Below are 27,243 nucleotides of genomic sequence, written 5' to 3'. Positions count from 1 at the left end.
ATAAATTTTATTTCAAAATCCTAAAAAGAAAGGGGGATTGGCATTGCCTAATTTTATATTATATTATTTGACAGCTAATATTAGATATATTAATTTTTGGATTCATCGTAAAGACAGACAGGATGTTGCTGGTTGAATTAATTTGGAAATTGATTCTACTGAGAAGTATTCTCTCATTTCGATAGTTGGAGCTTCATTACCCTTTTCTGCTTTTAAATTAACTGATAATTTTGATGTTAAACACACATTGAGGAGTTTGTTTCAATTTAGAAAATATTTTGGATGTCACAGATTTTTATTAATTAATCCCCATTTAGCTAATTATTTTTTCCTACCTTCGGTACAAGATTTTGTTTTATGTCATTGGTCAGAATTTGGTATCCAATCTTTCCAAGATCTTTTTATTGGCCAAATATTTGCCTCATTTGAACAATTATCTTCTAAATTAAAAAAAAACTCAACAGCATTTTTAAAAATATTTACAGATTAGGATCTCTTTAAATTTCTTGGTATTAAATCTCTCAAGATTTGGAATTAAAGATGATAGAGAAGATTTATAATCTTAAACCAAATAATGTACCAAAAAGTTGATATCAGTTCTCTATGAATTAGTATTGATGTCTAGTGGTGATTCACTGGACAAGACTAAAAAACAATGGGAACAAGATATTCAATAAGAATTTTCTGATGCTACATGGGATTCCATTTTGAAATTGGTTAACTCATCTTCTCTATGTGCGCTCAACATTCATTATTGAAATTTAAAATCGTACATTGAGCTTACTTTTCCAAAGTTCATTTGGCTAAATTTTATTCTAATTTCTCATCAAATTGGATAGATGCAAGACTGAAGAAGGTACATTATTTAATATATTTTGGTCTAGTTCCTGTTATTGCGAAAGTATATTCTATATCTTGTCTTCAGTTCTTAATGTTAATTTGATTCCTAATCTTTTTCTTGCCCTATTTGGGTAAGTAAGTCAGCTGATTTAAATTTGTCTAGTCTACAATCCTATGTAGTTGCCTTTGCTCCCCTTATTGCAAGAAGAGCTGTACTTATGAGATAGATGGAAGGATGCTGTCCCTCCTACACATACTCAATGGTCATTTGATGTGATGGCATGCTTGACTCTGAAAAAAACTAGATGCTCTACTTACGGAATGGAATCAAACTTTGTTAATTTATGGGACCGTTTTCTTGATTATTTTCAGAATTTATAAGATTATCGGAGCCCATTTTATGGAATATTTATGTTTTATCATAACTTCACAAGGAAGGGGTTAGATCATTAGAATAGTTTTTGCTTTATATAGATTTTGTTTTTTTTTCTCACTTTCATAGATTTCTTACAGCTATTTGTTAATATACATTTTACTTTGTAGGATATATATATTTTTATTATTACCTACGTATGAGCACATAAAATATAAAAGCTCAATAAATATATTGGAAAGAGCAATCTGAGATGGTGAAAATGATGGTTTCAAGAGAGACTAGAAGGAACCTATGGAGGGGGCAGTGGGTGAGTTCGAAGGAGAGAGGGCAAGAATCAAATGGGGAGATGGGGGTGGAACAGGAGTGGGTTGAAAAATGGATGGAAGTCTGAGTGAGGCTGGAGGGTATAGGTACATAAATCAGGTGTACAAATCTACTGATTCACAACGCTTCCTTGACTACTTCTCCTCCCCCACCCCTCACAACATCGTTCTCTTGTAAAGACGGCAGCCCTTTCTCCCACTTCTTCTGCTTTAGCCACATCTGGTATTCAAATGAGGTCTTCCATTCCAGGGCATTTAAAATGCTCTATTTTTTCAAGCAACACAGCTTCCCCTCTCAACTGTGATCAATGGAGCCATCTCCTGTATTTCCTCCTTTTATCGGAGTTCTGCTCAAGCAGCACAGGGACAGGGTTCCTCTTGCCATCAACTGTTATCCCATCAATCCAAAAATCAGTAATTTCCCCCAGATATAACTAGACCCAACCAGCAGACACATCTATCCCTCCCCACCTCTTTCCACCTTCTGTTGGGATCATGGTCTCGACTTGCTCTTACACCTCCTCCCTCATTGCCATCTAGGGTCCCAAACAGCCCTTTGACATGAGACAGAGATTCACATGCACCTTCTCTAATCACATCTACTGTACTTGGTGCTCCTGATGTTGCTTTCTCTACATTGGTGAATCTAGGCACAGACTTAGGGAACAGTTTTGCACAGAATCTACACTGTGGATGCAATGACCAAGCCATTTCAACTCCCCTTCCCATTCCCACACTGACCTGTTTCTCCAGGGCCTTCTCCACCCTCTGAGTGAGCCCAAATGTAAACTAGAGGAACACCCCCTCATTTTACACTTGCGTAGTCTACATCCTAGTGACATGAACATAAGAGTTTTCCAATTATAGGTTACATGCCCTCCCTTTATTAAAATTCTGTACCTCTTCTGTTCTTCCCTATCCCCACTTCTTTGTTCCCTTTACCAACAACCCCTTTCCATTCTCATCTCCCCTGCTCTTTGGTTCAATACCCCTCTACCCCCATTCCCCACAGGATTCTTACACTTAATTCTGCCTCCACTCCCCCCCCCCACCCACTTTGCTCAATATGTTCTCTCCTTATAGCTTTTGATGTAAATCCCCTTGACATTGTATGAACTGGACAGAGGGTTGAAAGGTGTAATGACAACAACCTTGTGCTCAATGTCAGCAAAGCCAAGGAGATGATTGTGTACTTCAGGAGGAAGTCAGAGGAACACAACTCAGTCCTCATGGAGGAATCAGTAGTGGAGAGAGTCCTGGTTGTTTACATTTCTGACAATCTGTCCTGGAGCCTCCACATTGATGCAATCGCAAAGAAGGCTCGCCAGTGGCTATACTTTGTGATGCTTCTGAGGAGATTCAGTATGTTACTGAAGACTCTCCTAAGCTCTACAGTTGTAGTGTGGATAGCATTTTGGCTGCTTGCTTCACTGCCTGGTATGGAGGCACCAACTCCCAGGACAAGAATAAACTCACGAGGGTTGTTAACTCGGCCTGTGACATCACAGGCACCAGACCTCACTCCATCCATGACGTCTATATCAGGAGCCATTTTAAAAAAAGAGCACCTATCTTCAGACACCCCCAACACGCATGCTCCCTTCACTCTCCTACCTTCGGGAAAAAGATGAGTGCTCAATGGCACAAGGACAGCTTCTTCCCTGCTGCCATCAGATTCCTGAATAATCATGAACAAAAGACACTGCCTCAATGTTGTGCATTTTTAAAAATTTATAGTATGTCGTAAGATGGTTATAATATGAATGTTTACACTGTGATGCTGCCGCAAAACACTGAATTTCATGACTTGTTCATGACCATAAATTCTGATCCTGATTCTGAAGAATCTGGTATGTCAGCTTTCTGAAGAGTGAAATGATACTTCTGTTGCAAATACTACAGATCAGGTAGACTTGTGACCTTGCTCAAGAGAATACATTTTCTCCCAGAAAGCCTTTGTTAGACTGTTTAGACATGGAGCCCTTTTCCAAAATTTCAGAAACTTGTTCTTGCCATTTGAGAAGTGATGGCCTTCGCTGTGACATGACTAGAATGTTGTAGATGATAGATGAGGTTTAGTTTCCAAGCATCTTCAGTCTATGTTTGTTTCCATCTGTTTGTGTCTAATCTTGGCTTTGAATGCCAGCTCAACATTTTTGACTGCTATTCAGGGGTTGATAGTATGGAGTGGGATTGAGACAGTGTGATCGGCATGGCAAATGGCAATGCCATGGGGTGTCTGATCCAGAGATAGAATGCAGGTTGGCAACTGGGCCCCAACCACTCATGATGTTTCCCATGCACATGGCTTCTGCCAGCAGTCCCAAACATTTGCCAGCCACGCCAATTTGATGCTTCTGTCAGATGAGCCAATCAGGCTCATTGCTTTTCACTGTTGACTTTGGAAAAACTGAGTGAAAGGAGGCTGCCATGAATGGAGCACTGCCCCACAAATCAGCAGGGAATGTTTAAAATGAGCACTGCACAAGGGCTGACCTCAGATCTGAGTTCTTGTATTATAGTCGATATCTGCCAACTTCAGTCTTCAGTATATGGAATAATGGAAACACCAGATATAATTATCTGGGCTGTGAAAATTATGTAGCATTACATCTTATGCACAATCTATGCACAGCAACATTGAAACTCACCTGCACAATGTACAAAAACATTGCACTATGCAAAATAATTTGTGTACCTATGAAATTTCAGCAATCTTGCTGTGACAACCATATGTTCTCAATCATTTCTTAGGAGTGAAGCCTCAGCCTGTGACCATTTGACTCAGAGTTGTGAGCAGCACCAGTGAGCCAAAGCTGACACCTTACTCTTGGTACTTTGCCTTGTGGAAGTGTTGCTTGCTGCAGAACACAGATGTCACACAGCTGACATTCTTGTAGCAACAGAGGGTGAAGCTGAGAAACGGTTTGCACATGCAGGCTGATCAGGAGGTCTAATGGTGGCTTGGCGGGATTGATGGTTGAGATGTTCTCACTGGTGAGAGAGTCACCAACATGAGAATGTAATTGCAAATTAAGGCACTGGTCATTTCACATTGGGGTGTGTGTGTGTGTGAACATTTCTTCTCTCTGATGTAATGAATTTGTAGAATTGTCTGCCCCAGAGAGTGGAGGAAGCCATATTGTTGGATGTATTTGATGCGGACATCAAAAATATTTCAATGCTTGAGGAGCTGAGTGTAAAAGGGAATGAAACAGAAGAGGAAATACTGTATATGCCATGTGTATAAGATGACACTGTAAAATAACTCCCTGAATTTCCACCTAAAATGTAGGTTTTAAGCTATACTCACTGTATAAGACTACTCCAAGTATGGCCTTTACTGCTGACTAGTGGAGTGGTGCTGCTAGGCACGCACATTTAATATACTAATTCATAATACTTTAAAAGCAAATTATCCAGTAAAGGTTTAAATTCTATAAGCATATGTTAAAATAAATCACTGTCAGATCCTTTAACAAGCTGTTTAAAGCCTGCACAGATCTGACTGCAATTGGACTGGGCAGATGGACCACATGGGGGAGCGCAGAGAATTCACTGTTAAAGTATGGATTTTAAACTTGGTGTGAGGGAGCACTGAGACTTTGCTATTAAGGTTTAGATTTTATACTTGTATAAATCAACCTCTGATTTTGGGGTGATATTTTTAATGTGGACCGTCTTATACACCAGCAGTTATGGTAGATTAGCCAAGATTGGAAGGTAGGCCAGCCTTCAGGGGTCTTCTGTTCCTGCTTTCTTGTGTTCTTGTGTAAATACAGACAGTTTAAATGCAAATTTATTGTCATGTTCTATCTGATATACTGAGGAGTGTTCATGGTACAAGCAGTTCAGCAAGTCAACTCCAACATGTAAACAGCAATACAAAGAGGAAGAACCAAAGTACATTATTGTGAAAAAACCAGTGAGGGCAAAAGCAAGGGCAGCTTGAGATCACTAATGTGGGGTTCATTCAGGAGTCTGATGAATGGAGGGAGAAACCTTCTTGACATGGGATAGGTGAGCACAGAACCAAGCTCCCCGACCCAGGCTTCTATGTGAATTTTTAAAAAAAATTTTAAATGTCCAAGACTCATATAGAACATCATTACATACATCATTTAAATAATATTTTAAAATTACAGAATCTCATATGATTGACCAATACTCATCACCCCAACTGCTAAGATAAAAAAAAATGTCCAGAAAGAAGGCATTTGAGAATACCTTCATTAATTAGTCCATATCTTGATCTTCAGGAATTCAATGCTATTAACCTAACTATATTATTTAAACCTTTAGGAAGTTAATTAAAGCCTTAAGCCAGTATGATTCAAATAAGGTTGCTATTTTAACAAACACATCATATTTCTTTATAAGTTATCTTTTCCAGGGGGGCACCACTTTGCATTTCCATATTCCAGCGAGTAATAAATAGGGGGGAGTTGGACTTCTGTGTAACAGCTGTACATTTCCTGGCTACTGCTAGTGCAATCTTTATGAACTGTATTTGATATTTTGATAATTTTGTGCCAATAACCTTAAGATTCCTCAATCAATACAGTTCTAGTTCCAATAGAAATCCACTTCTATAAATTTTGTCAAAATTTTTGCCAAGTCATACTGAAAGAATCCTTCTTCCCCACATAGCCAGGTTGAATGTATAAATGTTCCAACGTCTATACCACACCTAAAACACGAATCTGGAATTTCAGATGTTAAACCATATATTTTTTATGGTATAAGTTATAATTGCACCAATGTATATCAAAGCACAATTTTGACCTATATTGTTCTTGAATCCTTTTCCCCAAGTCAGTCTCCCACCTTTCCCTCGAACTGTGCAGGCCTGGTCTCGGGCCTGGGATCCCCTTTCGAAGAAGAGCCTCCATGTCACTATACATATCTTAATTGAAGATAAAAGGAAGTTCTTTTTGACAAATTATATCTATTTTTTAGCCGTTCATTTGTCATAAATTGTTCTTGTTCATAACAATCCTTGATATACTTGATCCCCTTAGAGTGCCAAGTGTCCAGGATTTTATTTCTTCATGTCATTGGTATTAACTCATTTTGATACAAGGGTGTTTTTGAAGATACCCCCCCCCCCCCCGCCCTTATAAACCTATACATTTGTTAATTTGTTGTTATATCCAAATTATATGTTTTAGAATGGGGTTATCTGTCTTTTCAGATGATAATTGTAAATGAAATCTTCTGCTCTCTTCTTACCCGCCATGTGTAGATCAATTTGAGGGTAAACATGTACTTGTTATACTGGGAAAGGCTGCTTTCAGTACATGAATGAGTAAAGAGTTGATTGTCATGGACATAATAAATTCATTGCACAGGTACTGTAAAATTCTTGCTCACTACAGCTTCCCAGGTACATAGAAACACAAACAATAACACATAAAATACCATTAAGAGAAAAATAATAACAAGTATAAAAAGAAAAAAAAACAAATATAAAATAAATATTCACAGTTGACTGGTGGTACAACAAATGTACAGTATGTTGTATGGTGTGTAGACATATCTTTGGTGGCCATGGAATATGAGGAGGTTCAAGAGCCTGACAATTGTTGAAAGAAAGTGGATGGAAAAAAATGGCACAGTGATTTGAGGTCCAAGTTGCCAGATATTGTTCCTCTTCTCCACAAGGAACAGTGAAGACAACTATGGTGTATCATTTGAGGGCTAATGTCATTGCTACATTGCAGTAACCATAGGAAACCATTGCAGATGGCAGTAGAAGCTTGGTTTGTTTAAAACTCAGTCATTTTTTTTAATAGAGGCTTTCAACAGCATCTCTTAACCTTCGGATTTCAAACCAGAAGCTGTCAATAGCATTGTGGATCCTGAACCTGGTGCCCTCTCTTCAATCATTCAAGCTTCCATCTCCACCACCTGTGGGTGATCTTGCCATTGATGGGCAGGGTCCAGGCCAGGTTGATGAGTCAGTAGTCAGGATACAATGGTACTTAACGTCAGTACTTTAAATGGATCAACAACACCAGGACATATAAAGCAGACGAAGAAATTTCATTCACATCCACAGGACCAACAAAGTGTATTCTGATCTTAGGGGCTCTCTCTGTGCACATGCTCCCTGTGAGTGCATGGGTTTTGCTTGGGTGCTTCCATTTCTCCCCAAATTCTGTAAATGTACAGGTTGGTTAACTAATTTGTTGCTTGAAAATAAACAGCAGTGGAAGTGGGTTGAACATAATTGGAGGGTGTGGATGACCATGAGAGAGAGAATAGGTTTCAGGAATTGTTTATTACTACATGTACTCATGAACAGTGAAAAATAGTGTGCTATCCAAGCAAATCAACCTGTAGATAGAACAGTTCATGCAAGAATAAAAGCAAAAGTGCAGGTATGCAGTCACATAAGACAAGAGTGCAGGGTATGGTGTTGAAGAGAAAAATACAGTTAAACAGTGCAAGGCATCATCTTTTAGGTGTGGGAGATTTCTTCAAGTGTCTGATAACAGCAGGAAAGAAACTGTCCATGAATCTGGAGCCACATATTTTCAAACTTAATTTACTTCTGCTCAACAGGAGGGAATGGAGAGAATCAGAATCAGGTTTATTCTCATGAACATGTGTCACACAATTTGTAGTTCATGGCAGAAGTACAGTGCAGAATTATGGAGCAAAATTGCTGTAAATTACAATTCCCTAAATATAAAATATAAAAACGATTAGAGCAAAAAAACAAAAAAAATGAGGTAGTGTCCATAGGTTCATTGTCCATTTAGAAATGTGATGGCAAAAAAGAGGAATCTGTTTTTGTAAAGTTAAGTATGTGTCTTTAGGCTTCTATACTTCCTTCTTGATGGTAGCAGTGATAAAAGGGCATGGCCTGGGTGATGAGGGTCCTTGATGTTAGAAGCTGCTATCTTAAGGTTCTTTCTCTGAAAGATGTCCTTAATGGAGTGAAGAAAAATGCCCATGATGGGCACTGGCTGAATTTACAATCTCTGATCTCGTGGTGGTGTCTGTATTCATGTATAGAGGAGATCAGTTCTTCCCTTTCAGATGTTCAAGTTTGTCCAAAACATGCTTGAATCATTTTAAAATAACTCCGATCTATTCAACTGATGTTGATATACAGGACAAGGTGTTACAATCCCTGACGTTTCAGTATTGTTCAGATTGATCCTCCCTCATCGAATTAGTGCAAACAGTTGCCTCAATTACAATAATGGAGCATGTAACCCATCCCTTTGATCCAGTTTTGATTTTACCATCATTAAATTGTATTCTTATTGGAATTCCATGAAATCCATTTAGAAATATAATGTTGTTTGTCTTATCAACCATTTTTTTTTGACAGAGAATCTTTTGATGGGTTGCAGTTTGAGATCACTTGGAGTGTAGGAGAGGTAACAAGCTCTCTGACCCTTCAGGTCCACACATACCTTTGAGTACCAGTTTTTCTTTCCCAACATTTTGCACAAGCTCCTCTGCAGTTTCTGCCACTCACAAAAGGACCACTCACCCTCTGCCTTTGGTTAATTCACCTTTGTGATGTGGGAGGCAGCAGCTCCACGAATCGTGCCACTGGTGATTCTGGTGTTCCTTACTTTCATTGGCTGTTAAGAACACATCCAGACTTACAGCTATGGTTGCAACTTATGTGTTGATTTGTAAACCTTGTTGATAGCTGTACCGTGGGGATTCAAGTGAGGACACCAATACTGTAGTTAAATTACAGGTAAACACTATCTGCTGGAGGAATCGGGCAAGCCTAGCGGACGGGAGGGAAGTGGTTTGGTCAACATTTCAGCCTGAAGCCCTTTCTCGAGACTGGTGATGTGGTGAAAATGCAGTGTTAAGAGAACAGGATGGGAGGAGTGGGACAGGGGCCCTGTAAGGGATTGATAAATAAGGAAGAGGTAAAGCATGATGTACAGATACAGTAGATTGGCAGATTCCACATAAAAATCCCTTCCCTTCAGACCCATCTGGTCTCTCTTTATACCACCATTTTTAGAGCAGATTCCAGCACGTGGTCATATTTTCTCATCACCCTCTCTACCGGTCCCACACATCTTTTGCTACCTGACCCTTTGTTTTTTTTTGAATCTCTCTCTCTCTCTCTCTCTCTCTCTCTCTCTCTCTCTCTCCCCCCCTTTGTCTGACATCTGCCTGTATACTACCTCTATCCATCATATTTCACCTTATGTTCAAGTTCAAGTTTTGTATTCTTTATTCCCAGATCCCGATATTCACCGCACTCCTCAGTGCCCTGCCATTTGCTGTACATGTTCTACCTTGTTTTGTTGTTCTAAAATGTAACACTTTACATTTGTCTGCATTAAATTCCATCTGCCATTTTGCAGTTCACCTTTCCATCTCATCTAAATCCCGCTACAAGCTTTGAAAGCCTTCCTTGCAGTCCATTACACCTCAGATCTTTGTGTCATCTGTAAACTTGCTGATCCAATTTATCACATTATCATCCAGATCATTGATATAGATGACAAACAAAAATGGATGTAGCATTGATCTGTGAGGCACACCACTCGTCACAGACCTCCAGTCAGAGAAGCTGTCATCCACTACCACTCTCTGTCTTCTCTCATAAAGCCAATGTCGAATCAAATTTACTACCTCATCCTGAATAACAAATCAAATTTACTACCTCATCATGAATACCGAGTAACTCAAGCATCTTAACCAGCCTTCCATATAACACCTTGTCAAAGGCTTTACTAAAGTCCATGTGGACAATATCTACAGGCTTTCCTTCATCAACTTTCCTAGTAACCTCCTTAAAAAACTCTATAAGATTTGTCTTCAGCTCTCAATGATCAATGCCTTCTTTGTGAAATTGTGCTCCCCGGTTCTGGATTCCCCAAGCCCGTAAGCACATGAAAAAACAAAATTGAGATCTACCCCTTCAAGATACTAGATAATTTTGTGCAGTTCAATAAGATCACCTTTATTTGTTATGAACTCAAGATAACATGGACCGAGCCTGATGAATCTCTTAATGACCTTCCATTCTGGGAATCACCCCTTTAAGCAAAACACTTGGGTAACTTTGTGATAAAACTAGCTCATATATTTTATTCTCTAAAAAGTTTTGCCTCATTTCCACTTATTTCATATTGTTTCCAAATATGATTGATCACTCAAGCAGATTTGTTTTGTTCTTTCTGCAGCCTTAAGCCAACATCAAGTTGATGTAATTGTCTGGTCCTTCTTTTTGTCTAGGCAGCAGATTTATCTTGCTTTATGGAAGTCAACTGGTTGCCAGTGACTGGCTGAATCCAGCACAGGTATTGCTATACCACCAGCAGAACAGCAGTGGTCCCTGGGTCATGGAGTTGTGCGGATGCCGCCTCACTGATCCCTGCGAGCATGAGTGCGACATGGAGACAGGTAGGTCCTGATCTTTTTCACAAAGGCCAACAATGCTGAGACTGTGACTTGCAATGAGAATAGGTCATGGGATTTTGTGCCACATACAACTGTCAGAGTTCTTTCTCAGGCGCTCACATGATTGGGATGGACAGAGAGGGTTGTAGGGATATCATCACTGGCTTCTCTCACATCTGAGGACTTGCCGTTTTTCTCTTTAGCCTCACCTGAATTAGGCTGCAGTTCCTCCTCCCACAAAGACAAACTCACTCCAAGCAGAGGTAGTCCAGCTTGAGTGGAATTGTGGCAAACCTATGTATGACAGAGCAGGGTGACTCTCTAAATACATTTCATCAGAGAATCTGACAGCACAGGTACAGATCCTTCTGGACAGAATGTCTGTGACAAATTAAATGAAACCCTCCATTTCCTGCATATTTATGTGTAAATCAAACAGCCCCTGAAACATTGCTGAAATATCTACTCATGCCACCATGGATGGCAGTCCATTCCACTCTCTGTGTAAAAAGTAAACTTGCCCCACACATCTCCTTTAAATATCCCCCTACCCCAGGGGTGTCAAACTCAAATTCATGGAGGGCCAAAATTAAAAACTTGGACTAAGTCGAGGGCCGAACTAAATATTTATTGAAAATTTTCAACAACATCTGCATGTTTTCTCTTCTTTCAACATATGTAATGTTAAACTTTAGGATATAACTTTAGGAGGATAATGTTACAGGTCAGGAATAGGTAGCTCAAGTTCACCCTTTGCTTGACCTGAGGGAAACCTATTTGGTCCCTGTGGAGATGTAGTCAGCATTCACAGGCTGTGTCCATTTTGGCCTGCATCAGGACTCAGCATTTCCTGCTCACTCCTCAGGCTCTAGGCCTTTATTCACCCTCGACCCACCATCCCTCTACCTGACCAGTCCTTTACCCAACCTCTACTCACCCCTCACTCCACTCGCTCTGCCTCTACCCACCCCATCCTATACACGCCCCTCTACTGCCGCTCCCCTCAACCTGTTCCTCCCTCTACCCGTCTCTCACCCTCTAATCACCCCTCCCCTACTCGCCCTGCCCCTCCCCTTTTACCTCTTCCCTATCCACCCCTCCTTCTACTCATCCCTCCCTCTAACTGCCCCTCGCACCACCATAACTTCCCCTGCCCATTACTCCTCACCTACACTCTCTGCCCACCCCTGCTTACCCACCCACTCAGGCCCAGCGCGCTGCCGATCAGCCTTTGCAGACAGCCACCATCTCTCTCTTCACATGCAGGGCCGAACCAACCATCCCTGGGGTCCGCGCGGGTGCAAGCACTGAAGGCCGTGGCAACCGGGAGAAGTGCGCTCGCGCTGTGGAAGGGCCGTCCGGTGACAGTCGCGCGGGGCTCGCGCTGCCCGGGGCTCGCGCTGCCCGGGGGCAGTGTGCAGCCTGCCATGCCCGTCGCACCGACAGGAAATCACAGGCGCTTGCCCATCCGCCGCACCGTTCAACAAGTGGGAGAAGTGACTGGTTGTGCGGGGAGCCTTCCAACTGGCTTGCCGGCTGATGACATCGACAGACTTCTCGTGTTACAATTTCTCGTGTTACAATGGGGAAGGATGTGCAATGAAGGGGGAGGATGGTGGGGGTGACATTACCAAAAAACAGCATCGGCTCTCGCTGCAGGGCGGGCCACCTCTAATACATTTTTGAAATGATCTTGCGGGCCAAATATAATTATATCACGGGTCAAATTTGGCCCGTGGGCCAGAGTTTGACATGTGTGCCCTACCCCCACCAAAAGAACAATCATATCCTTCAGTATTTGATATTTTTACACAGGACAAAGATTTTGACTATCTACCCTTTCTATGCCTCTCATAATTTTACTAACATCTATCAAGTCAGCCTCTGACCCTCTAAAGAAAAACTGTTGGATTATGATGCCTATCGACACTAATTTAATTTGCCAGCATAAGGCCAGTATTGTTCAGTGCTTTTCCTGTCTAAGTGCATTTTGGACATTGTAATTTTATTTGCCATCCTGGCAACTATTTCCAGATAACTACCACCCTCTTTGTCAAAAACCTACCCCTCATATCGCCTTTAAGTTGTTTTCCCTTTTGCTTTATACCTGTGCCCATCAGTTCGAGACACTCACTCTGGATAAGAAGACTCAAACTAACTATCCTATATAAGCCCCTCTTAATTTTATAAACCTGTACCAGGTCTCCCCTCAGCCTCTTGCTAAGGGGCACATTCCAAAAAGAATAAACCCAGCCTATTTAATCTCTCCTTATAACTTCAACTCTCCTAGCAGCTAATGTCTGAGAGAATCTCTTCTGCACTCTCTCTCGCTACCATTTTCTTCTTGGGCACAGCAACCAAACTGAGCAATATTCTGACTCCAATGCAACTTTTTGATTGATGTTAATGCAAACTTGTTCAATGGAAACACCAACCAAATTAGTGCCACTTTATTTTTCACTTTACAATTCCTGAATCAATAAATTGGATTTTTTTGTACTTTACAAAATTATGTCATGTATGTTTGCTGGTGCTAAAATGCTTCAAAATACAGACAAATGGGTATGATATGTATCTACTTCAACTTTTTTTTCCAAATTTCTCAATGTAATTAATATATAATTGCATGTTGATTCTATTTAGTTTAAGATTTGAACATTAACTCTAAAACTACTATAAAATGTAATTGCATCTGAATCTGTGGCAAGACAAATGTATCAAATTTGCCTTGTTCCCTAAATTATGCAGTTCCAAAAAGAATTAAGAACCTCCAGTTTTAACCCTTAAAGTCACTTTTTCAGTTTTAAGTCCAAAACCAAATTAAAATTAATTAATTGGAAGAGCTGTAGTGACATTACTTTCCTTATAGTTATAATTAACATTTCATCAACTTGTTCAAAGCTTCACAAAATGTCTGTGATAGAAACAGGGGAACACCATTAGAATCAATTGCTATGAAATTCTTGGTACCAATGTTATAGCTGCACCAACAGTCATTTAGTCCAATATTTATGTACATTATAATTCTGCATTGATTTAACAACTTCATTTTCAAGAAAAAAACTGTAGGTTGAGCTGAAGTACACAGCTCACTCAATGTGAGTGTGATCTTGACATTCAACTGCAGTGCAACTGTCCTCAATATCACTCCAGTCTCATTACATTGAACGTCAATGATATCAGCTAATTCACAGCAAGTCACCAGATAAAATGTATGAAGAGGAGGAAATGTCATCCTCTTGTACTCTGGAGTACATTACCCAATATATTTTGGATTCAATAAAAATCTTGATGACTTGATTTCAGTTTATTAGGTGCCTTTTTACTAATAGCTTCAGCTAATAACTTCATAGGAATGAACCAAATGGCTCAGCTGGGTTACTCTGTTGTTTGGATCGGATGTTCTGTTGTTTTTCCTTCAATTTTAGTCTCTAATTTAGACTTTGTCGCAGACCTGAAGAAATTTTATCTGAAGGCTGCACCTGGCAATTGGAGTCAGATGATGCAGACAAATGGATTTGAAAAGCTCAGATCAGCAGGAAGCTGATTGGGCAATAGAGATCAAGTGATCTTGTGTGTTGTTTTTTTTTTGCCATGAGCTTGTGACACAAGGTGTGGTATTAGTGGACCAACTCAGCAGACTGGGGATGGAACTATTAATTGCATGCAGTAGTGAGTAGGAAATTTGCAACTAACTATATTTTTCTACACCTTATTGTATTAAGATAGTGATAGGATTAAATGAATCATATTTGAAGATGCAAGTGATCTCTGAAGAAATTTAAACTGTGACATACATTATCACAAGAAAGTTTCTTCTGGCAGAGTTAAGAGTGGAGTGTGTGGGAGAATGGTGTCTGTGATTCAAGGTACCAGCTCCCAATTGTACCCAATACTTTCTCAACCTACATGCCAAAATGTTGTATCACACTTTGACCTTGAGTATGTCATTAAACAGTTTTTTTTAGTTCAAAATCATTAAAGTCCTATAGGAGCTGAGGCGTAGGTCTCGGACATTAGTCTTTTCAACTGGCCCAATATTTAAGTGACCATGATCTATTGTCAGAATTTGATTGATATTTAACTCTGTATTGCTTGCTACTTACCAAATCGCCAGTGGTACTGCCTTTTTTTTTTGCCTTTATCTTTTTGTGCATGACACATGCAGTTGGCTGCCTCATCTGTTTATATATGTTCTAATGAATTAATTGTTTTAATAACCATTGTGTTTTCTGAATGCATTCATTGTTTGATATTCCATCCTATATATTAATTGGATATTTAGCTTGGAGGCCTAATTTAGTTATTGTGTGTCAGTGGATGTGATGGCCCTATCCTAATGTTGGTTGTAAAGCAGGAAGTAACCGCTCTTGAGTTGACATGAAATTGAGGGGACTATTTGCACAAAAAAAAATCTGGTTAGAACTCCTGCAATGGTAATGTATCCTTACCTTAAAAATACAATTTATATTTGGTTGATTTTTCAATGTAGTAGTTGATTGGCTGGGGTTTTATTGATCATCTCATCTTCCTTCCTTGCTTTCAAAATTCTCCTCAAAAGCCACCTCTTGGAATGTACCATCATTATTTCTCTGTGATTTATATTTGCTGTTTTGTGGCTTTTCATTGAATATTCAGCCATCTTCATAGTCAGTAAAAATGAGCTGGCAATATTGTTTAAACCATTTTCTGTGAGAGTGCAAATTTATTTCCAGTGGGGTATAAATGATTTGTTAGTGCACCCTTGTTCATAGACAGTGATTTCAACAACATGACCTGCGTTAGTTCAGCTCATTTTATCCAGAAGAACTGTCACCCTTCGCCACAGAGTTTGTTTTCTTGCATTAGAAACCAGAACAGCTGATATTTGTATGCCTTTTGTTTTTTTAAAAAAGACCCCTGTGCAGAGCCGCAATGACACAAAAGTAACAGCCCTAAAAGAATGAGTGTGAAGTTTAAATTTATAGATGTCGACCTACTGCACAATTACAGGTGATTTTTGGCCTACGAGTCCGAACCGCCAAGTTTACACCCAACTCACTTACAATTCCCGGTATGTTTCGAATGATGGGAGGAAACCAGAGCCTCCAGAGAAAACCCATGCAAATACTGAGAACGAACAAACTCCTTACAGACAGTGTGGGATTCAAATCACTGGCACTGAAAAGGTGTTACGCTAACCGCTACGCCAACTGTGCTGCCCGAACAAGCAGCATTTAAAGATAACCTTGAAAGTGAGGAGAGAAATAAAAGTGAGTCAAGACAGGTGTAGGATGTGAACAGCTGAATATAAGGTTGTTGATGGAAGGGGGAAAACCTCAAAGGGCAAATTTGGATGAATGGACAGTGTCTGCAGGAGGTGGGAGAGTTTAATTATCTACTCAGGATTTTAAATGACAGCTGTGAGATCTTGGGTGAAATGAGCAATGTGAGATGGACATCATGTGGTGACGTAGCCTTTGTTGTGCTGATCCGATGTTTATGGTGAATGGCCAGCAGAGAATTGTAATAGCTCAGCTCATTTATCTGGCAAATTAAGTTGAATGTCACTGTTACAAAATTAAAGCTGCACAGCTGGTGTCACTTGTCTGTCTGTAGGTCCCATGGTTACCCTCTGATTCTTTGGAGCACAGGTACAAAAATTTCAACAATATAAAGGTATGTTAAAAAGGGAATCTTATTTGAAAGGATTTTTCTCCCCCTGCAATAGTGGGTCCCAAAGGGATATGGAGATATTAACTACCTTTTAATTAATCTCATAAGTAAAGTTTGTTTCAACATTGAAATCAAAACTTATTCAACCCCACCATGCCTCTGTTGTGACACTGTGTTCAATTTTAATGCTTCGGATTTGATACTGGGTGGCAGAAAAAAAATCAGCATTATCTCCTTGATTCTGAGCAAGTCGGGGATACGAGAACATCGAAATCAATTTAAATGGAAATAAATGGTCCAAAGAGCAGCTTTAAAAGATGTAATTTCTCAATAAATTAATTTATCAATAGTTGGTGTGAAATGAAAGAAATTTAAATAAGAATCCTTGCAACTTTAATTTTGAGGCAGTGAAGAGACAAATTTATCTGATGCCTGGAACTGACTGGTCCACAATTGTACTACCATCTTCACCGAAGCCTTCATGAGAGTTAAGAGCATTTGTCTCGTAAAATACTACAGGAAGACTGGTCAATGCTGACAGATTAATAGTTTATAACAATAAAAAAGCAAAGTGTTTCACTTCTGCCCATGTCAAATACAATATGGGCCCAATTGCTATGTTTCAGAAGGCACCATTTCATTGTTAATAGATTACTGTTATTGAACGGGAAGTGTTTTGGCGTCAGGAGGTCTGCCCAAAAGAGGTAGTGTGAATCTAATGGGAGCTGAGTGCTGCCAGATTTATTAATAGCACTAATAATAGTTCATGCCTCTGCAAGCAGCGGCCATTTTCAGCTGAGTCTCATTAAAAGGTTCGCTCACAGACGTCTGCTGTCAAGTGGTGAATAGTTTAACTGTGGAGTTACTCAACATTAAATAGACACATTGAGTAAGGATTGGTCCATGAAATCTCGCTTCTTGGTATCACATACTTTTCTGATGAATATTCCATGAGATCTGAACCTAGATTTCTGAGCTAGAGTCTCCTTTTACACTTCGGATCACATTATAAACTGTCTTTTGGCACAGTTTAAAAAAAATATATATATAGGGTCTGTATCTATTATTTACAAGTCCAGCATTTATTGTCCATCCCTAAATAATCTGGAAAAAAAAGTAGTGGTGAACCACGCCTGCAGTTCTTTCAGTGGATGAACTCCAACCATGCAAATTTCAGGATATAAATCCAGGGAAATATTTCCAAATATGAATGGTGTTCAACTCGGGGCAGAATGTGCAGGAGGTGATGATGCTATGACCATGGTGCTCTTGTCTTTCAAGGTGCTAGAGGTCAATTAATGCTACATCGGGCAGGGCACTTTGCTTGCATGCCCACCACCAGTCACCCAGAGCATACAGTGTACTGAGCTCTTATGGAAGAGATTGCTGGGAATAAGGTGAAAGATGTGCTCAAAGACTTGAATAAATACAACAGACTCCTGAAAATCCTTGTCCCATGATTGCTTGAAGTAGGAAATGAGCTTTTGGGATGACATTAAAATCCTCGAGTTCCTTCATCAGGATCACACCACCAAACCAAGCTAACCACCTCACCAGCCATCTGCTAGGCCACCTGTAGATGAATCTGTGGCTCCCTCTGTGGTGCTAAAAATGGTGGCACTGTCAGAGCTGGTGTAATAATAGCACTGCTGCTGGTGTGGACCTGAGCCAGCAGGAAGTGGAGACATGGTGCTACTCTGCAGGGTCCTACAGCCTGGTCCTAATCCTAATTACTCTTTTCAGGCTTTAAATGGCCTGTTAAAGGAGCCAATGGTGTTTTTTTTAATGCTGCAATGTCAAGGTCTATGCTCAAGATGGTGGCAGCTATGTTGGACAGCATACCACGAGGGATTACAGGATCTCTGAGGGAGCAGCAAACCAGTGCAGGGCACTAGAAATGTGGAGAACACCCTCATGAGAAGGATAGGCATAGGAGATGTCACTACAGGACAATGACCATGGCAGTGGACCAGTGAGGGGCTTAGCAGCTGAAGGTCCCACAAAGATTGCGGGCAGTTAGTGACTTGTGATCAAAGGACCCACAGTCTGCTGGATACTAGCTAATGGGAGCCAGGTATTAGAACTTGAATTCAATGGGATGCTGAGGGCAAGAAGAGCCCCAAAGGGCATTGAGCCCTGATTGTATGGGAGGTTTGGATATAGAGCTCACGTTGCTGATGGTTTAAACTGTGTGGCTGCTGAGGCTATGGGAGCACTAGGAGTGAATCCACAGACCCTTTGTGTCTCTAAATGGACTCTTCTCTGTTTCTCTTTCTCCTATTATTAAGAATGCTGAGAAATGCTCATGGCAGCACTTTTCCTTACAGCAGACAAGAGTTGAAGTATATCATGTATATTAAATGTTTAATGCATTATTATGAGACGATGAAGCAAGTCTTTGAACTGTTGATTTTTGGCCTCATCATCCATCTTGGAATTTAGAAAAGCAGAGTGGAAATGAATCATCATCAGTCCCAATAGGCTGTCAGAGAAGATGAAGGTAAATGTTGTGGGCTTGAGAAGGATAATGAAAGAATCTGCTCCCAAAATACCACAGCATTAATGGATGGCATGGTTAGTTTTGATAAATACTGGTTGGCCACACAGAACTCTGAAAAGAATCATAATCTATTGAGAGAAAGATCACCACAATTTCTTTCTTTGAAGAGGTATGGAAGATGAAAAATACTCTTGTGTCTAATGAATGATAATTGCAAGTCTTTTGAGATGCAAATAATAATAATGATTTGTTAGAGCTGATTTTTATGTTGTAGTTCAATAATTTAGATTTTGAATGAATGGCTTTGTGGGCATGTTTGCAGATGATATGGAGACAGGTGGAGGGGCAGGTAGCATCGAGGGTATGGAAAGGCTGTAGAAGGACCTAGACAGGTTAGAAAAATGGGCAGAGAAGTGTCAAATGGTAGAAGAAATGCACTTTGGTAGAAGAAATAAAAGGACAGACTATTTTTAAAAGGGGGATAAATTGAAAATTCCCAGATGCAAAAGGACCTTGTGCAGGGCACCCTGAAGGTAAACTTGCATGTTCAGTGGTGAAGAAGGTAATGCAATATTGTCAATCATATCAAAAGAAATAGAATACAAGATTAGGGATGTGATGTTGAGGCTTTATTAGGCACGGGTGAGACTTCACTTGGAGGATTATAAGTAATTTTGGGCTCTTTAAGCAAGGATGTGCTGATGTTAGAAAGGTTTCACAAGGATGATTCTGGCGATGAAAGGGGAAATGTTTCCCTGGATTTATATGAGGACCTTTTTATGGCTCTTGGCCTGTGCTCATTGGAATTTAGGAAAATGAGTGGGAGATCATTTTTTAAATATTTTGAATGTTGAAAGGCAAGGAAAGAAGATGTAGTAAGGTTTTTTCCTATGCTGGTACTTTCAAGGACTTCAGGATTGGAGGTCTTCCACTTGGAACAGAAATGCAGATAGATTTTGTTAGTCAGAGGGTGGTGAATCTCTGCATCTTGTTGCCACAGGTGGTTGTGAAGGCCAAATCATTGGGTGTATTTAAGGCAGAGATTGATGGGTTTTTGATTAGCCAGGGCATCAAAGGTTATGGGGAGAAGGCTAGGGAGTGGGGCTGAGAATAGATCAGCTTTTAGAGAAGTATTCCATACTGAGCTGCAATAGATGTTGGTGTGCACGTTGGAGTTGATGAAAACACAGCGAAGTCAATGTACACACTGTGAAGTTGAGTGGAAGACTGACACCTCCAGGCTTGCATGCTAGGATTATATACATCACTGCTTCTGTCACATGAACAGGAAGTGACATCATCAGCTCAGATTAAAAACCTGTGTTGGATACAGGTCAATTTCCCATGTTCAACAAAGCATGTCTGCCATTTCAGGAGCTGGTTCGCTTGCTGGTAAGTGGGTCTCCACAAACTCATGATTGAATGGTGGTGCAAAATCGATGGGATGAATAGCCTATTTCTGCTCCTATATCTTATGCTCTTCTTTGCATTTGCACTTGCTTTGCATTTTGAATGTAACAGGAGCATTTTAAAAATAACTTGAGGCTAAGACGAAGATGACAATATTTGGAAAGATGATTGAAAATTTGTTCAAAGAGATATTTTAGGAACAAAAGCAGGAACAGCTTGGAAGATATTTAAAAAGTTAGGTAAAATGTTAATCTTGACAGCATTAATTCCCCCAATTACGGACATTGAAAGAAGAGACCATTGAGCTAAGGACTTCTTTAACATAATTCAATAAAGTAAGAAAATTCTCTTTAAATGGATTCTGGTAATTTTTAGTAATAATGACACCTAGATAATTTGATTTTTAGCTTTTAAAAGGAAAAAGCAGTATCGAGGGAACAAGAAGATTCCAAAACAAACTTTACTGAAGATTTAATTTATTCCTTAAAGTTTTGTTCCTAAAACATTTTTTTAATTTGCTTGACTCAATTATTTCTTCATATATTTGTAAAAATAGCATTCTCATGGTTTGGCACCACCTAATTTTAGATTTTTACTATTGGGCAGCTAATATTAGATGTATAATATTATACATATTATTATTATTAGATTAATATTAGGATTCATTATAAAGATAGAATGGACGCTTCAAATTGGATGAAGCAAATTAAATTGTATGCAACTGTCAACTACTTTGGAAGGGAAGGGAGTAGATTTTGTAGAGTAGTGATTTTTATTTATTTTTCAATTAGCCATTTTATATTTAAGTGCTAATATACTTTTTTGACTGCCTTTTAGTCTCTGTTGAAGTACTTTGTTTATACATTTTTTACATCTAATTACTGCGCCTGTATATTCATTTTTACCTGCTTACTCTGTTTAATGGGTTTTACTTGTTTATTATTATTGAAAGCAATAAAAATATTGAAAAAGAAATATGTATTTTAAAGACCCATTTTAAGTCTGAGGCAGATAGAGTGTGTGTGTGTGTGTGTGTGTGTGTGTGTGTGCGTGCCCCCACCCGATCTGTGTGGGTTTTCCACAGTGGCTCCAGTTTCCTTCCACTCTTCGAAATTTAGTGGGATATAGGTTAATTTGGTGTAAATTGGCTGCCATGGACTCATGGGCCGAAATGGCCTGTTACTATGCTGTATGTATGTATGCAGAATACAGCATTGACAGTTGCACATTAAAGACCTGAATACTTCTAAAACTCATTCATCTGTTTGGAAACAGGTAACACTGCATGAAAATGCATTAATTCTGTAAATACATTGTGCATTTAACCCTTGTATCTTTGTTTAAATTCCACTGTAAATGAAATATGTGCAGTGTATTCTGTGAAGTCTAAAATTCTCTTGTGTGTGAGTAGAAGACGAGATATCCACAGATCAAGATATTTTACATTTCAATCCGATTTAATGCTATCCAATGTGACATTTCTGTGCTCCAAGATGGCACCAGTTAGTCATCTGGATCAGATGCACTGACACATTGTTTACTGGTTGTTTGCCTGCACAGTCTGTCTCCATCCAGAATTCTCTTTGGGACCAAATCATAATGTCTTGATGACATTCAGAACATAGACTTTGACCTACTCATTTTGAGTATTTATTGATTTATTTTTGATATGCCTGCTGCACAGATCTTTATTTAAAACTTGAAACAAAGAACTTTCAAAAACTGTATGAAATTAATATGGTTAATATTCAGCTAATAATTCACCCTTTTTCTATCAATAACATTAGCAACACAAAATATTTTACTGGTTTTATTTTTTCCGAGGATGATTGGTTAGATATTTGTTATGATAGTGTAACTAGATTGATAAATGCACATTATGCAATGATTAATTACAATTTTTTACATCAATTATACTTAACACCTGAAAAATTAAAAAAGTATGGTTTTCATGAATCAGTTTTGTGTTTTAGATGTGGTGATACGATTGGAACTTTTTTTCATGCTGTTTGGTCATGTATACATATACAATCTTTTTGGAAGAAAATTCAATCGTTTTTAGAATATCTGTATAAGATTAAAATAGTTTTAGATCCAACAGGATTTTTATTGGGTAGTTTGCAACCTCTGAAAGGCTTGGGATTAGATAAATTTCAGCTTGCTTTTGTATATTTAGCTTTATCCGTAGCCAAAAAATGTATTGCTAGTTCGTGGAAAGATGCAAATATGATTTATATTAATAGATGGCATAATGAGATGAAATATTGTTTAATAATGGAAAAAATTATGTATGTTTCATGTGATAATTATATTTTTATTAATAAGTGGTTGTTATATTCAGAATATTTAAATTTCAATTTATATTGATTAGATTTTAATATGTATATTTAATTTTTCTTTAATATTCTTTCTTTTTTTCTTTCTTTATGGCTCTCCTTAGAAGATTTGGCTGAAGGTGGGGGAGGGGGGTGCTGTTCCTTTCCTTTTTTTTTCTATATATTAAAAAAAAACATTCATGTTTATGGTTAATTGTTGGATATGTCATTATTTTGTTTTTTGAACGAATAAATAAAGTTTAAAAAAAAAAAAAAAATTTAGAGAACACTATTTTAGAAGGTTGTATCATCTGCTGCTACCATAAATTAGATAAACTTCGATCAACATAGATACAGGGAAAGTTACAATGAGATTGAAGGGTTGAATGGATTAGTTCTGTGTCGAATGGCATCACTTGGCATTTAGGATATTACCTACAAACAAATGTATAAAAATGAAGGACAGGAACATATATTTCATTGCACCTGTCCCATACAATAAATGTGTACCTATAACCATTTTAATTAATCTTTTATTTATCATAGACACACAAGGTTGGATGAAAGATTTCTCTCTGCCGAAATGCTGCATGATGTTCTGAGTATTTTGAATTCTTTCTGCTTTCATTTTAAATTGCCAGCATCTGCAGTTTTATTAATATTTAACAGCATCCACAAAGGTCAGCCAGGAAAAATGGATAGAATCAGGAAAGTTAAGTGTGAACAGAAGGTTGGTCTATTTTAGTGATTTACTCAATTGCAGCCATTTATGGATACAAGTTCCACACTGGGACATACACGGACATTTCTTAGTTGAAGGACTGTCTCATCAGACAGTAAAGAGAGGTTAAGAATCCTTTTTCCCTTGGTTCAGCTCGAGAATGAAGGCACTCTAACCCTATTCAAAGTGGAGTCTGGACCTCTGTCTGGAACAAGTTATTGTTTTTTCAGGACATTAATGGTACAAAATGACATTTGCACTTCAGATCCACAGTAAGTCGAGAATGAATGACCTCAAATTCTGCATCTTAGAAGGAAATCTTGATATTTTATGTAGAACAATGATTAAAATTTAGGGAATACAGGGGCATTCTAAACAATTGAAGCAGATTGTAGAATATGTTCATGCACATCCTTGATAGAAACTGATTCCAAGAGAGGGAAGAATAACAGGTACAGAGTGAGAGAGAGTTTTGGAGACCTCTGGTCTCAGTGCAGGCCATTGGAACCAGGCAACCAAAAAAAAGGTTCAACACAGATAGAGGGGCCTATGCTGCAAAGTTCTATTGTTCTAATTATTTTTGTTGGAGCCCATGACCTCTCCTAAATTCTAATAAACCTGAAGTATTGAAACTGAAATGCAAGGTGGAGAAAAAGAAGTAACAGAGACCCATTGGAGAAAAATAATCTCTGCATTGTTAATAAATAAGATTAACCAATTCCTGAGAGTTGGCTTTGGCATTTTAACCAGCTGGAAAAGTTGGAAGATTCATTTCCAGAATGAACTCCAAATTGGAATGGGGAGGATGAAATATCCTCTGGTTGGAGATAGAAGTCCATTTTATTAGCAATGATTAAACACTAAAAAAAAAGTTTTCTCAGAAGAAAAGGGCATTGACTATGGCAGGAAAATATATTTTACCATGAGATGCATTGAGTAACTATGGATTTGGAAAGCTGTGGACATCGTCATGCTGCTCTGTCTTCAAAACACAGTCTATAATTTGCTGTTGATTTCTTAAATGTGCAGAGAAATCAGAAATTTGTCTCTATTTTATTACAATGAATGAACTTGTTATAGTCATCTCTATTTTACATTCCAGGACAACTCATCTGCTTCTGTAATGTACTAGTAGTGGACCACAGTAACAATCTACTTCTCAGATGAAATAGATTGAGGTAAAGCCTTTGAAAGCCATGACTATGTAAATATATAGGTGAAGAAGCAGAGTATACCATGACAACCTAGTAAACGTGTGTTTCCAATTAAATCACATTATACCTTCTCTTACTTACCTCACATTATGCAGGAAATCCAGTAAATAAACATTTGTGTTGAAAGAATTAGAAAAAAACAACTTGAGCAAAATAAAAACCATTTGTTAGGTATCAAGTTACAGGATGAAAAGGCCATAGGGCAACACCTCAGCAAGATTTGCTTCCAAAGTGCTTCTGTCAATCAGTTATTGGTAATTGGTGCTGTTATCCTTTGAGTTTGTATTGATTCATGCCAGGAGGAGGCTTTAACAACAGTGTACTTACTTGAAACATATAGTGTCTTGGTTGAAGCTATTTCCAGATTCCTTTAATGTTATGTAAGAGTACATATTCTGTACTATTAGACAAAATTGCCTTCTGCCTGCCATAAGGCAGACAAATAGTTGCCATTACAGTCACCTGCCACCTCATAATAAGAGAGAAAGTGAAGCCCAAGAGAGTCCCTTCAGAGGCCCTGAGTGTCTGGATTTTTCTCCTGAGTTCCCGAAGTGCCTCCAATTGCTTAGGCTCCTGTTCAATCCACTGGCAACATGACAAGCTCCAGGTCAAACCTCTGACACAATCAGGAAGTCTTCAGTGCCTGAGGCCCTTTTGAACCCTTCTTGCCTCATATCCTCACAAATCCAGGTTCCGATATCAGGTTCCATTGCACCAGTCTCCAGCAGCCCTCTGTCCATGCAGGTCCCCCAAATGCAAGTTGTCATCTCCCTGTGTAGATCCCTCAGCTTCTGAGCCCCTCATGGTCTAATGCTGTGGTCACCATCTTGAAGGGTCATTTCTCTCGTTTCTGGTGCCCTGCTCTCGTCCGCTGCTCCCCAGAGTCCGCAACATCTCGTGGCCTCTGCTGAGCACAGGTGCCAAACATCTTGGGCACAAGCTTTTGCAGTTGCAAGATTTTTCATCTTGAACTGAATTGAGCGAGATTCATAAAATCAGTCTGAATGAGCTCGATTTTCAATTTTAACCATATCGGCATGTCAAATTGATGGTAGTCATAATAGATAGGAAAATTCATACAGTATTTATTCTGCCAATTTCATTGTCCTATTTATTTTTGGCTGTCATGCAAGTGTTGCAAGCTCTAAAAAGATGTTGGGGTAATTTGTGGCTCCATTACATAGGACCTGTGGAGGAGATTAGCTGAGACCGAGAGACCTCTCAGAAATTAAACCACCGATGTTTTGACATTTGTGGCTGGGAGCTCCTGGACAACCCCACTGCAGATGGTTGAATCTCCAGCTTGGAGCAGACTGGTGCTTTGTTGCAGTAGCTTGAGGACAAGGAGTCAATTGTGAGCCTCTGGGCCCCAACCCTAGCCCTATTACATGTGAGTGGGATGTGGCCTTTCCTCAGCCCCCTGGTGTACAATTGGGGCCTCACTGCTATGATGCTCTTTCGATACCTGTGGTGCAGATGTGGTCTCCAGCCTTCCCTTCCTTCTCCCAACAGAGAGCTCCCTTCCTTATCCCTCTGCTCTCAACCTATCACTTATGTTTCTTCCTTCCCATCTGTATCCTTCTCTTAACTGTCAGTTTGTGCTCCTCTCCCTCCCCTTCCCCCTCTGGTCCTCCTTCCCCTTCCCCCTCCCCCCTCCCCCCTTAACTTTTTATTCAGGCATCTACCTGTTTTTCTGTATTTCTGACAAAGGGCTCAGACCCAAAAGATTTAATGCTTCTTTTTTACTTCCCTGGATGCTGTGTGACTTGCTGAGTTTCTCCAGCATGTTTGGGTCCTGCACTGTGTGCATGAAATGAATGTACAATTTCTGATGAACTGTCTCCACCAAGAAGGTGAGAGGAGGCAGTCGTCCTTAACTATGTTTACACTGAGCAGTTATGTAATAGAAAACGGATTTGCAGGTTGTTCCCAGGAACGCAGTTGAGGCAAACATCACCTGCTGCTGGTAGACTATTGCCTCTCGTATTGAAATTCATGGGGGGTTTAGTCCGTGTTTCCAATATTTGCCAATGCAAACTGGTGTTTCTGCCAGTTCCATATCATAAACTCTGAAAACTTGTAACTTTATGATCAAGATCGTTTGGTATTTTTTGTGCAATTTTTATGTTTGGTGTAATACCAGATTTTTCCAGTTCATAAAACAGGTGAACCAGCCTACAGTAGCCTCAAAATAATCACTGGGCTCTGGGTGAAGCTTGGCTCTCTGCAGTGCAAATGTTTTTATTTTATTTCGGGTGACTGTGTAACATTACTGCCATGAGGTGGCAGGATGGTCTGGAGGGATTGTCCAGTGAGGCTTTTTGGGTTGAATTGAGGGGTGAAGGAGGCATCAGGGTGCTAATAGGGGTGTATTACAGACCTCCAAATGGGCCAAGAAAATTAGAGGAACAAATTTGTAGGGAGATAACGTATATGTGTGAGTATCATAAGGTAGTGATCATGGAAGATTTTAACTTCCCTCACATTGATTGA

The 27,243-nt window shown here is 39.3% G+C and overlaps 1 protein-coding gene across 10 annotated transcripts in view; it reads left to right on the top strand.

Moving 5' to 3' along the window:
- astn1 (astrotactin 1) overlaps positions 1–27,243 on the top strand; it is a 2,519,376-nt gene that overhangs the window by 1,063,521 nt on the left and 1,428,612 nt on the right. For all 10 annotated transcript variants that reach the window (XM_069937468.1, XM_069937469.1, XM_069937467.1 and 7 more), the window contains one exon: positions 10,771–10,938. In XM_069937468.1, coding sequence (XP_069793569.1) covers positions 10,771–10,938 — 168 coding nt within the window. The remainder of the gene's footprint in view (positions 1–10,770; positions 10,939–27,243) is intronic.

Source organism: Narcine bancroftii, chromosome 5 (assembly GCF_036971445.1).
Source record: "Narcine bancroftii isolate sNarBan1 chromosome 5, sNarBan1.hap1, whole genome shotgun sequence".
Classification (NCBI taxonomy): Eukaryota; Metazoa; Chordata; class Chondrichthyes; order Torpediniformes; family Narcinidae; genus Narcine; species Narcine bancroftii.
This window is presented reverse-complemented; position numbering and strand designations above follow the sequence as displayed.